Source organism: Mustela putorius, unplaced genomic scaffold (genome assembly GCF_011764305.1).
Source record: "Mustela putorius furo isolate JIRA1106 unplaced genomic scaffold, ASM1176430v1.1 tig00000135_pilon_pilon_pilon, whole genome shotgun sequence".
In the NCBI taxonomy this organism is placed as follows: domain Eukaryota; kingdom Metazoa; phylum Chordata; class Mammalia; order Carnivora; family Mustelidae; genus Mustela; species Mustela putorius.
Genome location: NW_025421292.1, coordinates 499,711 through 514,827, shown reverse-complemented (window position 1 = coordinate 514,827; position 15,117 = coordinate 499,711). Strand labels below are relative to the sequence as shown.

The 15,117-nt window shown below is 35.6% G+C and overlaps 1 protein-coding gene across 1 annotated transcript in view; it reads left to right on the top strand.

The window, feature by feature from the left end:
- LOC101676125 (butyrophilin subfamily 1 member A1-like) overlaps window positions 1-6,567 on the top strand; it is a 48,369-nt gene extending 41,802 nt beyond the window's left edge. Inside the window, exons 3-8 of the mRNA XM_045074856.1 lie at window positions 216-236; window positions 3,338-3,355; window positions 4,226-4,252; window positions 4,703-4,729; window positions 5,288-5,314; window positions 5,490-6,567. Coding sequence (XP_044930791.1) covers window positions 216-236; window positions 3,338-3,355; window positions 4,226-4,252; window positions 4,703-4,729; window positions 5,288-5,314; window positions 5,490-6,055 — 686 coding nt within the window. The 3' untranslated portion in view covers window positions 6,056-6,567. The remainder of the gene's footprint in view (window positions 1-215; window positions 237-3,337; window positions 3,356-4,225; window positions 4,253-4,702; window positions 4,730-5,287; window positions 5,315-5,489) is intronic.
- The last annotated feature ends 8,550 nt before the right edge of the window (window positions 6,568-15,117 follow it).

Below are 15,117 nucleotides of genomic sequence, written 5' to 3'. Positions count from 1 at the left end.
TATCTCATTATATTCATCCTACCAATTTACATTGCATTGGAAATTTTCAATTCATCTTACTTTTCCATATTTATAATACAAGTTTGTGCAGCCACTTTGGAAAACAGTGTGGGGATTCCTTAAGAAATTAAAAATAGAGCTAACCTATAACCCTGCAATTGCACTACTGGATATTTCTCTTTAAATTTACAAAGTGTTCTCCGTTTCTTTTTCAGAAGACCATCTGGAAGAAAATGGTAATTTTTTTTTTTTCAGATTCACATTCCTTTGGTGATGCACTGCATAGAAATGATTTTGTTCTTGTCATTTCCTGATTCTTTAACTCACTACCCGCCCCTATCTTTGTCCTTTGTTTTCTTGAATGTCTAATTATTCTATCCACTTTGTTTTGTTTCCTGAGATTCTCCCATTGTCCCTTCTCATTCAGTCTCCTCAAGGTTTTCATTTCTTTGCTTTTATTTGCCATATATTCTTCAACATCTTCTATCTTCCAGATGCTTATCATAATTTCATTTTAAGGTTGGTGAGATGCCGAGGATTAGGTAGGAACAGTGTGCTTGTTTCCATGCAAGATATGCTCCAGAAAATATCCTCTCACTTGGGTTTTCCAACATGTTCTTTGACTAGGAGTGTCCTTTAGTGTGAACAGGAAAATATCTTAAATCTGAAGGTAAGGAATCAGAATCCAAAGTTTCTAAGTTTTTTCTTCTATTGGCCTCTGAAACACTCTGAACATGCTATAGTCAAGTGTAACCTTGAGACTTGCTGTTCAACTTCCCTTGACCATTTTCTCAAGTGATCAAACCTATATAAATATTCTTTGCATGATTTTGAGTGGTTATTTTTTCCTTCCAGCTACACTTATTACTCTTCTTTCATTTTAAGTTTTATCTATTCAATTAGTAATTCAACAAATTGTTGAATAAATATTTTAAATATTTTATTTATTATTTCTTAATTGTGTTATGTTATTTGCCATACAATAAATCATTAGGTTTTGTTGTAGTGTTCCAATATTCATTGTTTACATATAACACCCAGTGCTCCATGTAATACATGCTCTCCTTAATAACAACCATCAGGCACCCATCACCTACCCTCCTCCCCTCTAAAACACTGTTTCTTGGAGTCCACAATCTCTCATGGTTTATCTCCCCTCCAATATTTTTTAAAAGATTTGTTTATTCATCAGAGAGAGAGAGAGAGAAAGGAGCAAGGGGCAGAAGGAGAGGGTGAGAGCATCCTAACAGATCCCCCATTGAGCATGGAGCCTGATGTGGGGCTCAATCCCAGGACCCTGACATTGTGACTTCCAAAATCAAGAACTGGGCACTTAACTGATGAACCACCCATATGTCCCATACATACATTTTTCATTCAATTAATCTCATTGATACTATATCTCTGGAGTCTAAGGGTATGTTCTAGGTTTTTTCTACACTGACATTATTACCTCAGCAAAAGAATTATTTAAATCTCCACATCCCTACATATCCCATGGTATTCAATGAGATATCAAATGAATGGATTTCAGAGATATAATTCCTTAATTATGGAATGGACATGACTTGGTCAGTTATCAAAAAACAATCATTAGCAGGTGTTGGACTTTGGTTGTACCTTCTTTCTAATGTTTAGAAAACCTGTCTCATGAAGTACTGTATGGTGACTTACATAATAAAATAAAAAATGAAAAAAGAAAAGCTTTCTCATATACACATTTCTATATACTTCCTCTCAGATAGGAAGAAGGCACAGTATAACTCTGGTAAGAAACAGAATCTTTCTCCGAGAACCCTATTCATTTCCCTTCCTGGATTTCACACCCTGTTCATTTAAGATAATCTTCATGCAGGCATGAGTTAACATAGAACTCAAAATAAGGTTATGAATTAATCAGTGAAGAAAAATATGAATAGAAACAACCCAACACCTGACCTTTCATTATTTAAGTGAGCAATATTTCAGTATTCCCTTGTACAGTATTTATGGCAAATTTATACAACGTAGCTACTGCAATACTGCAATTTGACAAATGCATTTAAAGTAGCCATAGCCCTGCTGAGCAAGGAGCCCTATGCAGGACACTAACCCAGGACCTTGAGATCATGACCTGAGCCGAAGGCAGGCAATTAACTGACTGAGCCCCACTGGTGTCCCTCAAATACTGCTTTATACAAAATGTTAACTTAATAAATGAGCTAACATTTGAAATTTCCATGAATGTTTTCTAAGAAACTTTAATAAAGCACAGAGCCACATTTTAGGGAAAAGATAAGAGTGTTTAAAGCACACTCTTCTAATATTTTACTTATACAATCATAGCATTTGTTTTCCTCCATAACTCATTTTAAAAATTATATTTCCCAGTTGGGAGAAGGTGGTGGGGTTATGGACATTGGGGAATGTATGTGCTATGGTGAGTGCTGTGAGGTGTGTAAACCTGGCAATTCACAGACCTGTACCCCTGGGGCTAATAATATATTATATGTTTATAAAAAATTATAATAAAAATTATATTTCCTCCAAATACATGAGTCAGTAATCAATATCAATTTTATTTTCTGTTTTTAAGAGATTTATGTTCTGAGAAATTCTCTACTTATATGTAAGTTAGTAGGAATAGAAAGATTTTAGTTAGAGCCTTCTCACTTGCTTCTTTGACCTTCTAAAGTAAAGGATAAAATCCAAGAGGACAGATTTTTAAAGTTAATTTGGAAAGTCCTATCATGTGACAACTAAATTAAATTTTATTAAAGACAAAGAATTAGATATCAACAGAATTGAAAAAGATTATAACCAGGCCCAGAGTCATTTTTTTGTCAATGGCTGTGAAATCTTCTAGAAAGATCATTCAGGATTTATACATATGTGTCTTCACTAAAGGCATCTTATTTAGTCTGACATAGTCCAATAAATTTTCAAGATTACTAATCTACTCAATAAGCTACTAATAATATAACATCTTTTAGAAAATTATTTTATTAAATATATGTTTTGGTCTAAACCTTGAATTATTTATATCCTTAAAACTGACTATAAGATGAATATAGTAGATGAAATTCTAGTTCTCTCTTTCCACATCTTCACCATTCTTCTTTTGTTCAATTGTTAAAATCCACACTCTGTTCTCACTTTTCTAAGATAAAAATGTTCTTTCTTGTTATTTTTTCACTTTCTATTTCCTGGGTTTTGTTTTTGTTGTTGTTTTCTGATTGCATTTATCTTACCAATATTTTGTGCATGGAAAGTTTTTGACTCATTTTAATTTTCTGTGTTGGTTTTCCTTGACGTTGACTGGCATTTACATGAGTTTTTTTTCCTTTTTACTTTTCAGGATTTCAACAGGAAATTGGTAACTTTTTCTGGCATACTTTTTACTGATGTATTTCCTATGAATATTTTTTGTCATTCCTTTTCATTCCTTTGATTTATTTGCAGGGTTCTATCTTCTAGATGATTGCCATAATCTCATTATAAACTTGGTGAGCTGAGGGGATTAAGCTAAGGAGAAGTGGTCTTTTCCATTTAATAGAAAGCTGTCCTTTAAATTGAGTTCTCCAACACATCTTCTGAGACAAAGTGCCCATCGTTTTGTACATAATATTACCCCAGTTCTTAATGGATGGGCTCAGACTCCAAAACTGCCAAGTGACAGAAGTTCCTCTTTTTGATTGCCTTTCACACATTTTGCGTACTACTGATGTCAAGTGTAACCTTGACATATAACAGTCTTCTTCTCTTGACAAATTTCCAGTGATCCATGGTATATAAGTATTTTTGCATGCTTTGCCTGCTTACTGTCTCTTTCCAGCCATAGTTATTACTCTTCTTTCATTTTTACTTAAATCCATTTACTTATTAATTCAATAGGTTGCTCTTCTTTTATGGTCTTTTATACATTTTTTTTTTATTTCACTCAAACTTCATTGCTTATTAGCTTCATAGCTTATTATCTCTAAAGTCTAATGCTATCTTCTAAAATATCCTTATGCTATTTTTAATATTATATAAGAATTATTTAAATCTTCACATTAAATCTACAGTGTATTGTATAGAGACTGTATTCTGCAAATTAGAGATTCCTTTTTATTACTTTTGAAATGGACTTTACTTGACCAATAAACAGACATAAATGTTAGCAAATGTATGCTTTTAATTATATCTTCCTTATGATGTTAAGAAGATCTGTCTCATACATGAGTGTTTGTGTGTGTTCTCTCAGCTAGGAGGAAAGCTCAATACAAGGCTGGTGAGTAATGTTTGTCTCTCAGAAAGCTCTATTCTATCATTTCTCAGGTCCTGAGAAATTTAAAAAAAAAATTCTATGGTTGGCAAAGAAATATTTGTAGCATTAGCTTTCTAAATTTAAAGAGGTTTAGTAAAATCTCTCAGAGAGCAAACTTTAAGTGATTTGGCATTTCTTTCCCTCCTCCCCTCCAACCTTGTCTTGATTTTATGTTATCTTTCCTGCTCCTCCATCTCTCCTACTTTGTCTTGCTTCTATGTTTGTACCTACACTACTTGTGATCTTTTTTTTTTAATGATATTTGAAAAAAAGAAAGTATGAAAATAATACAGTATTAAAACAGAAAATCCAAGAATTTCAGAAGAAATTGGACAAAGAAAGGGAGAAATGGAAAAGACAATGAGAAAACAGGTAAAAGTTTTCCTTTTTTGATTTTTTTTTCTTTTTTTCTAGCCTGGAGGAAGGCACAATTATATCCTGGTGAGTGCTATGAACTCTGATGAAGAAAATCCTACTATCAAAGATATTTTAAATCAATACCTATTGTGCATAAAACAATGTGCTAAAAATCAAAGCAACCCCAAAGCATATATTCCATGAACTTGGCAGATTACTCAATAAGTTAATAGATAATAATGTGTTGGAAATATTAAATTTTAGCAGTTTCTTTACTTTTGAGCATAAGTTGAACATAGGTAGAGTGGTTATTGTCTGCTAAAAATCTGAGAAAACTAAAGCAAAAAATAAGTTACTTGATCAGATTCATCATATTCCCTGTTTCATATCAACATCCTAAATACTTAAATGAAATTTATCCTGAGGGAACATTATATAAAGAGAGCATGACATGTGTCAAATCTTCAAGTCAAACACAATTTGGGAAAAGGTAAATAAATAGATATTTGAGGATATAAGAGTATTTCCTTGGGTTGTTATTATTCCTGAATTAATCCTAGGGAATTTATACTCATGGTATTCTGGTGAGAAAGGCAGCTATATTTTAGAGGGTAGGTTCTCATGTACACTTGTTTCTTGTAGATTGGAGGAAAGAAGAGTTCCAGGCTGGTAAGTCTATGATGATGCACAAGGGACACTGCTTCTTGTGGGGTAGTCTTGCAGAAAGATGGGTGGAGGTGAGTTAGATTCACCCAAGGCAAAAGAAACCTGCACTGAAAGGTGGATCCTCTGGTGCAAGCTTACTTGGTCCTTCCCAGAAAAATAATAGTCTACTTGTCCACAGTAAATGTGACCCTGGATGAAGACACTGCCCATCCTTCCCTTCTCCTGTCTGAAAACAGGAGACAAGTGACCTGGCAAGAAAGTCATCAAGATCTATCCAGCTCCACCCAGAGATTTGACTCCCTTCCCTGTGTGTTGGGTCAGCAGCACATCAGCTCTGGGAGATCCTTCTGGGAGGTTAAGGTTAAGGATGCACCTTCTTGGGACCTGGGAATTTGTCTCAATAATGTAACAAGGAAGGGGATGGTCACTTTGTCTCCACAGCATGGTTTCTGGGCCATCAGATTCTATAATAGAGAGTACTGGGCCCTCACCTCCCCAGAAACCTGTCTCACTGTAAGAGAAATACCCCATTGTGTGGGGATATTCCTAGATTATGAAGATGGAGATGTATCTTTCTACAATATGACAGATGGATCCCACATTTTCTCTTTTACTAAGAACACATTTAGTGGTGCCCTAAGACCACTTCTCAGGCTTTGGTCCTCTGCTCCAGGCACCCTAACCATCTGTCCAATGGGAGAAGAGAATGGTGGTGCAATTAACATAACTGAACAGGAGAAATGATTATTTGGGGCCTCAATGATTATTATAATTCTCCCCTAAGGAGATGCAAATGATTTTTTTCTTCTTCTTACAAGTCATTCTTAAGATGATGCTCTGAGACAAAAACTGATAATTGTTCCTCATACCAGTTCTCTCTTCTTCCTTAATTATAATGTTTTCATAGTATTACCCTGTCCTGTGACAAACTCATATAAACATTAGATTTCTTAGCTTCCCCTGTTGCATGTAACTAGTTGATGGCCAGTGTGTTATAAACTGAATTATTCTGTGTGATTTCTGGAATGTGTCCTAAAAGAGAAATTGTATCCTTCATTTTTTTTTTCTTTACATTTTCTGCTGGCCAAATGTGTCATGGAGAATGGAACTGAAAGAACATCTCTGACTATGAAATACAATATGCATGGCAAAGAAATTACAGTAGACTTGGGTTTTGGGGGCAACTTTATGGAACTACTCTATTATGTAACTTTAGAATTCTTTTCTGTGAGAAATAAACTTTTATCTTTAAGCCATTTGTTTATTGGATATTTGTCATTTGTGATTGAATCTATTCCCGACTTATGCACTCTCTCTTAAAACATGGCAACAGTTGGCATCCACAACTGATTATTTAGATGGAACAGGAAATATAAAGTCCCGTAGTTTATTACTTAGGTACTCACACTCCTCCAGTGTGTCAGTCTCATTTAGGTCCCTCAACTTTTCTGAGGCATCAGTTCTCCTGATTTCACTTCTTAACCTTCACTAATTTAGTCCCATGGTTAATAATTTCTAGCATTCTCTTACTGATAAATGAAAATACCTGGCATCACTATCTTTCTGTTATGTTGTCTTGCCAAAACTCAAAATATGAACAAATCTAATTATCCATTTCTCATACTGGCAGCTTAATATGCTATAACATTCCAGATATATGAGGAGATTGGTTCCTCTATGCATGCATAATCACCTACGAGAACTTGAACATCAGCACTATCCAATAATCCTCCCATGTGTCTTCAGCCATTTGCATGTCCTTATTTTGCAGTCAGTTTCATTAGTAATTCCACCTACTTTGGGACACCAGTGTGGTTCAGTTAGCATCTGATGCTTGATTTCAGTTCAGATGTTGATCTCAGGATTGTGAGTTTGAACCCTGTGTGGGGTTGCATGCAAGGCATGGTCCCACATTAAAAAAAAAAAAAAAAAATCCACCTTCTTTAAATTTCCAAGTCTACTGCCCCCTTAATCTCAGTGTATGACTATATTCTTACTTTGTTGTTTTTTTTTTAAATTTTTCGAAATTTACATTCAATTGATTAAAATATAATATTTGTTTCAGGGATACAAGCCTATGATTCATTAGTCTTATATAATACCTAGTGCTCATTACAACACATACACAGTTATTCTATCCCTCAATCCCCCTCCCCTCCAGTTAGCTTCAGTTTTTTTTCTATGATTAAGAGACTCAGGTTTTGTCCCCCTCTGGTTTCATCTTGTTACATTTTTTTCCCCTCTCTTCCTCTGTGATCCTCTGCTTTGTTTCTTAAACTCCATATATCAGTAACATGGTAATGATAGTTGTCTTTCTCTGATTGACTTATTTCACTTACCATAATACCCTCTGGTTTCATCCACATTGCTGAAATGGCAAGATTTATGTTTTTTGAATGCTGCATAGTATTCCATTGTGTACAAAACTTCTTTATGCATTCATTTATTGATGGACATCTAGGCTCTTTCCACAGTTTGGCTATTATGGACATTGCTGCTATAAACATTCAGGTGCATGCACTCCTTTAGGTCACCGCATTTGTATCTTTTGGGTAAATGCCCAGTAGTGCAATTGCTGGGTCATAGGGTAACTCTATTTTCAACTTTTTGAGGAACCTCCACATTCTTCCAGAGTGGCTGTACCAACTTACTTTCTCACCAACAGTGTAGGAGGGTTTCCCTTTCTCCTCATCTTCACCAAAATCTGTCATTTCCTGACTTGTTAATTTTAGCCATTCTGACTTGTGTGAGGTAGTATCTCACTGTGGTTTTGACTTGTATTTCCCTGCCAAGTGATATTGAGCACTTTTCATGTGTCTGTTGGCCATTTGGATGTCTTATTTGGAAAAATGTCTATTCGTGTCTTCTGCCAATTTCTTGATTGGATTTGTTCTTTGGGTGTTGAGATTGATAAGTTCTTTGTAGATTTCAGATTCTAGCCCTTTAACTGATATGTCATTTGCAAATATCTTCTCCCATTCTGTCAGTTGTCTTTTGATTTTCTTGACTGTTTCCTTTGCTGTGCAAAAGCTTTTGATGAAGTCCCAATAGTTCATTTTTGCCTTTGTTTCATTTTCTTTGGACACATGTCTAGCAAGAAGTTGCTGCAGACGAGATTGGAGAGGATGCTACCTGTGTTCTCTAGGATTTTGATGGATTCCTGTCTCACATTAGGTCTTTGGTCTGTCTTGAGTCTATATTTGTGTATGGTGTTAGGAAATGGCCCAGTTTCATTCTTCTACATGTGGCTGTCATATATTTCCTATACCATTTGTTAAAGAGATAACACCATTTGTTGAAGAGTATCATGTCAGCTGCAAAGAGAGAGAGTTTGATCTCTTCTTTGCCATTTCAGATGCCTTTTATTTCTTTTTGTTGTCTGATTGCATCCCAGGAATAAATCCCACTTGGTTGTGGTAAATAATGCTCTTAATGAACTCTTGGATCCTATTGGCTCATATTTTGGTAAGAATTTTTGCATCCATGTTCATCAGGGATATTGGTTTGCAATTCTCCTTTTTGGTGGGGTGTTTGGTTTGGGGATCAAGGTAATGCTGGCTTCATAAAAAGAGTTTGAAAGTTTTCCTTCCATTTTGATTTTTTTGAGGCATCTTAAAGAAAAGGTACTAATTCTTTAAATGTTTGGTAGAATTTCCCTGGGAAGCCATCTGGCCCTGGGCTCTAGTTTGTTGGGAGGTTTTTGATTACTGCTTCAATTTTCTTGTTGCAAATGTGTTTGTTCAAGTTTTCTATCTTTCTGGTTCAGTTACTATATAGTTTATACACATCTCTGGGAATGCATCCATTTCTTTCTTTTTTTTTTTTAGGTTTTAAAAAATTTATTTTTTAAAAGTTAACATGTGCATAAAAGGAAACTCAAAAACACAAGAAGCAAAGAACAAAGTCATCCATAATCACAAACAGTTTACAGTTTGACTTCTAGGTCCCATGTGTGTATCTACTAAAGTAAGCATTTTAATGTAATTAAGCATTTCTTCCACATTGTCAAATTTGGTGGCATATAGTTGCTCACATGTTTCTAGAATTGTCAGTGTATCTTTAGAGTTTGTTTTGATCTCTGCTTTCATTCATAATTTTATTTAATTCATGATTATGATTTATTTATTTCTCTTTTCTTTTTGATAAGTCTGGACAGGGGTTTATCAATCTTATTAATTCTTTCAAAGAACCAGCTCCTAGTTTCATTGATCTGTTCTACTGCTCTTTTGATTTATATTTCATTGATTTCTTCTCTAATCTTTATTATTTCTCTTCTCCTGCTGGATTTAGGCTTTCGTTGCTGTTCTTTCTCCAGCTCCTTTAGGTGTAGGGTTAGGTTGTGTATTTGAGACCTTTCTTGTTTCATGAGAAAGGCTTGTATCACTATATACTTTTCTCTCAGGACTGCCTTTGCTGTGTCCCATAGATTTTGAACAGTTGTGTTTTCATTCTCAATTGTTTTTATGAATTTTTTAATTCCTTTTTCACTTCCCGGTTGACCCATCATTCTTCAGTAGGATGCTGTGTAGCATCTATGTATTTGAGTTCATTCCAACTTTCCTCTTCTGATTGAGATCCAGTTTCAAAGCAATACAGTCTGAAAATATATAGGGAATGATCTCAATATTTTGGTATGAGTTGAGGTCTGATTTGTGACTCGGAAAGTGATCTATTCTAGAGAATGTTCCATGTGCATTCAAGAAGAAAGTGTATATGTTGCGTTGGGATGGAAGGTTTTGAATATATCTGTGAAGTCCATCTGGTCCAGTGTGTCATTCAAAGCCCTTATTTCCTTGTTGGTCTGTTGCTTAGAAGATCTGTCCATTGCAGTGAGGAGGGCTCCCCTCACTACTATTAAAATTCCCTATTATCATTGTATTATTATTTACATGATTCTTTGATTTTGTTATTAATTGGCTTATATAATTGGCTGTGCCCAGGTTAGGGGCATAAATATTTAGAGTTGTTAGATCTTCTTGCTGGAAAGACCCTTCAAGTAGGATATAGTATCCCTCCTCATCTCTTATTTCAGTCTTTGGTTTAAAATTTAATTTGTCTGATATAAGGGTTTGCTATCCCAGCTTTCTTTTGATGTCCATTAACATGATAAATTGTTTTCCACACCCCTCACCCCTAACCTTAAATCTGCAGGTGTCTTTGGTTCTAAAATGTGTCTCTTACTGACAGCATATTAATGGGTCTTGCTTTTTTTTTTTTTTTAAGATTTTATTTATTTATTTGACAAACAGAGATCACAAGTAGGCAGAGCAGCAGGCAGAGGGGGGGGGGGGAAGCAGGCTCCCTGCTGAGCAGAGAGCTTGATGTGGGGCTCGATTCCAGGACCCTGGGATCATGACCTGAGCTGAAGGGAGAGGCTTAACCCACTGAGCCATCCAGGTGCCCCGAGTCTTGCTTTTTTATCCAGTGTGATACCCTGTGTCTTTTGATTAGGTCATTTAGTCCATTTACATTCAGAATAACTATTGCAATAAATGACTTAAGTATCATGGTATTGCCTGTAAGGTGATTGTTACTATATATTGTCTCTGTTCCTTTCTGGTCTATGTTAATTTTGGACTCTCTTTGTGTAGAGGACCCCTTTCAGTATTTCTTACAGGACTGGTTTGGTAATCACAAATTCTTCTTCTGTTTCTGTTTGTTCTGGAACCTATTTTGAATGACATATTAGCTGCATATTCTTGGCTGTATGTTTTTCTCACTTAGCACCCTGAATATATCTTGTCAGTCTTTTCTGGCCAGCCAGATCCCTGTGGACAGATCTGCTACCAATCTAATGTTTCTACCCTTGTAGGTTACTGCTCTCTTGTCCTGAGGTGCTTTCAGGGTTTTCTCTTTGTCTCTGATATTTTTAAATTTCACTATTATAAGTCAGGGTATTGACCCATTTTTATTGATTTTGAGGGGGGTTCTCTGTGCCTCCTATATCTTGATGCCTGTCTCCTTCCCAAGATCAGGGAGGGTCTCTGCTATAATTTGCTCCAATATACCTTCTGCCCCTCTCTCTCTTTCCTCTTCTTTTGGGATACCAATTATTCTAATACTGTTTTACTTTATGGTGTCACTTATCTCTTGAATTTTCCCCTTGATCCAGTAGTTGTTTCTCTCTCTTTTTCTCAACTTCTTTATTCTCCACTGTTAGTCTTCAATATCACTATTTCTTCATTTATCCTAGCAGTTAGGGCCTCCATTTTTTATTGCATCTCATTAATAGCCTTTTTGAGTTCAATTTGATTAGATTTTAGTTCTTTTTTTTTCTCCAGAAAGGTATTTTCTATGCTTTTTTCAAGCCCAGCTAGTATCTTTATAAATGTTATTCTGAACTCCAGTTCCAATATCTTACTAATGTCCATATTGATTAGGCCCCTGGCAGTCAATACTGCCTCTTGTTCTCTTTTTATGAGGTGAGTTTTTCTGACTTGTCATTATATCCAGAGAAGAGTAGATGAACAAGAGAACAAAATACTAAAAGTACAACAACAACCCCAGAGAAATATACACTAAATAAATCAGAAGAGTTCCAAAACCAGGGGGAAAAGTATGTCTAATCAGACAGGTGAGCAGAATAGAGCAATATGATGGATTCTGTTTGTATTTTGGTCTGTTTTTTAGGAATATGGATTTCAAAATTGTAAAGAAGGACTTGTATATGTACAGAAATAAAGTTAAATACAATGAAAGGATAGAATGTGATTATAAAAATGGAAATTAAAAAACAAGATAGCACAAAGAAAAAGGAAAAAAAACAAAATAAGAACAAAAAGGAAGAGATATAAACAGATAGGTGAATATAACAGAGCAATACCCTTCCTCCTTAGTGTATCTTGGTCAGTTTGTTAGAAAAAACTACATCTTGAAATTGTGAGGAAAAAAAAAAAACCCTTATATATAAAAAAATAAAATTAAATACATTGAGAGGATAAAATGTAATGATAAAGAGGAAAGTTAAAAAAGACTCTAACAAAAGAAAACAAAAAAGAAGAAGAAAAAAACCAAGCAAACACAAAGATGATGATCAGGCAGATGAATAGAACAGAGCCATACACTAGATTTTGGGTGTTTTTTGGTCTGTTAGAGGAAACTGGATCCCAAAATTTGAAAGAAAGAAAGAAAGTAAGATATCTATATCTATCTATATCTATAGATAGATATCGATATATATATAATCTTTAAGATATCTTTATATCTATATTTATATCTTTATACATGTAAATTAAGATATGTTAAGGTTAAGTACAATAAAGGGATAGAATGTGATTGTAAAAATGAAAATTAACAAAAAATTTTAAAAAGGCAGAGAAAAAAAATTTTTTTAATTTTATTTATTTATTTGACAGAGAGTGAGAGAGAACACAAGCAGGCAGAGCAGCAGGCAGAGGGAGAGGGAGAAGCAGGCACCTTGCCAAGCAAGGAGCCCGACATGGGGTTTGATCCTAGGACCCTGGGATCATGGCCTGAGCCGAAGGCAGTTGCCTAACCAACTGAGCCACCCAGGCACCCCAAGGTGGAGAAAATTAAAAAAAAAAATAAAGAAAATTTAAAAATTAAAGGTGGAAGACTATTGACTATTGAATCATGGAGAAAAAAGTCATAAATTCTACGTGCTATATTCCCCTAGCGCTGGAGTTTTGCAGTTCTCAATCTGTAAACTTGGTCTTGGCTGGATGTTTTTGCTGATCCTCTGAGGGAGAGGCCTGTTGCATTGGTTCTCAAATGTCCTTTCCAAAGGTGGAATTGCACCACCATTGCCAGAGGGGCCAACTAAGTAATCTGCTCCCGTTTGCTCCAAGTGGCTTTTGTTTCCTGAAGGCTTTCTGCTCAGCTTTAGATGTTGAGAATGTAAATGGTGGCCTCCCATTTTCCAGGACCTGAGGTAAAATCTCAGAGCCTCACCTCAGCGAGCCTTCAGAGAAAAGCAGTCAGTCACTCCTGGCTCCCTGGTCTCAGGCCATAGTCCATGCTTACACAGCCTTGTGACCGAGCATTTCTATCTCAGACATTTCAAGTCTCCAAACTCTGCAGACTTCTGTGGCATGCTTCCCTGCTACTCCCCCTGGGGACTAAATGGAATATCACCCATTCTGCTGCTTGCTGGGCCCCTGCTCAGAAAGTCATCTGACTGTGCCACAGTTCAAGGGTTATGGCAACCCCCAGCTGAGAGCCCACTCCTGGACTCAGTGATTGCAGCCGGCTTCCCTTTTCTGATACCAAGGAGCTCTGGCACACTCAGGCACTATAATCTTGTGTGACCCTGAGGATCTTAAGAGCACACTGTCCCAGCGAAATTTCCACCTGCCCACCCTCCACTGGCATTTACTCACCGTCACCAGAGCAGACTTCTAAAAGTTCCACTTTTGTGCTTCACTGCTCTATCACTTGCCAGTAGATGGCTGATGGAGGCTCCCTTCCCCACAGTCTCTCTTCCCATTTATTGCCTCAGACTACCTTCTCCACACCTCCTACCTTGCAGAAAGTGGTCACTTTTCTATTTGTAGAGTTGCAGTTATTCTTTTCTAAGATCTTTGGTTAAGTTTGCAGGTGTTCAAAATGGCTTGATAGCTATGTAGCTGAAGTCCTGGGACCAGATGAGATTAAGATCTCCTACTCCCCTACCATCTTGGACTGCTTTATTGTTTCTTTTTCATTTCTAATTTTATTTATTTGGGTCCTTTCTATTTTATTATTCATAAGTTTGGCTAAAGGTTTATCAATTTTGTGCATCTTTTGAAAGAACCAGCTCTTACTTTCATTGATCTTTTCTATATTTTCTTTTTTTCTTCTTCATTTTTTAGTCTTCATGTCATTTTTTGCTCTGATTTTATTATTTCCTTCCTTCTGCTCACCTTGGTTTTTGTTTGTCTTGTTCCTTAAGGTATTAGGTTAGATTGATTGGGTATTTTTCTTGTTTCCTGAATTAGTTCTATAGTGCTATAAACATTGCCTCAGAACTATTTTTTCAACACCCCAAATATTTTGGACAATTGTATTTCCATTTTCATTTGACTCCATGTATTTTTTTAAATTTCTTCTTTGATTTTGTTTTTGACCTTTTTGTTGTTTAGTAGCATGTTGGTTAACCTCCACATGTGTTTTTTCTAGTTTTTTTGTCTTTTTTCTTGTGATTTATTTCATATTTCATACTGTTGTGGTCAGTAATGTATGACATGATTTGAACCTTCTTAAATTTATTGAGACTTATTTTGTCACCTAAAATTTGAACTATCTGGGGAATGTTTCATGTTCACTTACAAAGAATATTATGTTGGTTTTGGATGTCTTTTCTACCATTCTTTCTGTCTTCTCCTTCTGAGACTATATAAAGTGAATGTTTGTTCACTTCATGTCATCTAAGACATCCCTTAATCCACCCTTGGTTTTTAAAATTCTTTTTTTTTTTTTTACTGTCCAAGTTGGTTGCATTACCCTGTCTTCCAGATCAGAGATTTTCTTCTGCATCCACTAATCTTCTATTGATTCCCTCCGGTGTGTTTTTCATATTAGTTATTATATTCTTCAACTCTTTTTCATATTTTCTTTGTGGTTGTTGTTGTTGAAGTTCTGAGTTCTTTTGTTCTTCTCTCCAGCCTTGTGAGCATGAGCTTTACTATAAACTCTTTTGTCGGCACATTGATAATATCCATTTCACTTAGTTCTTTTTCTGAGGTTTTGTTTTGTTCTTTCATTTGGAGCATATTCCTCTGTCTCCATTTTGCTTAACTTTCTGTTTGGTTCTATGAATTAAATAGAATAGTTATTTCTTCTAAACTTGAGGGAATAATCTTGTGTAT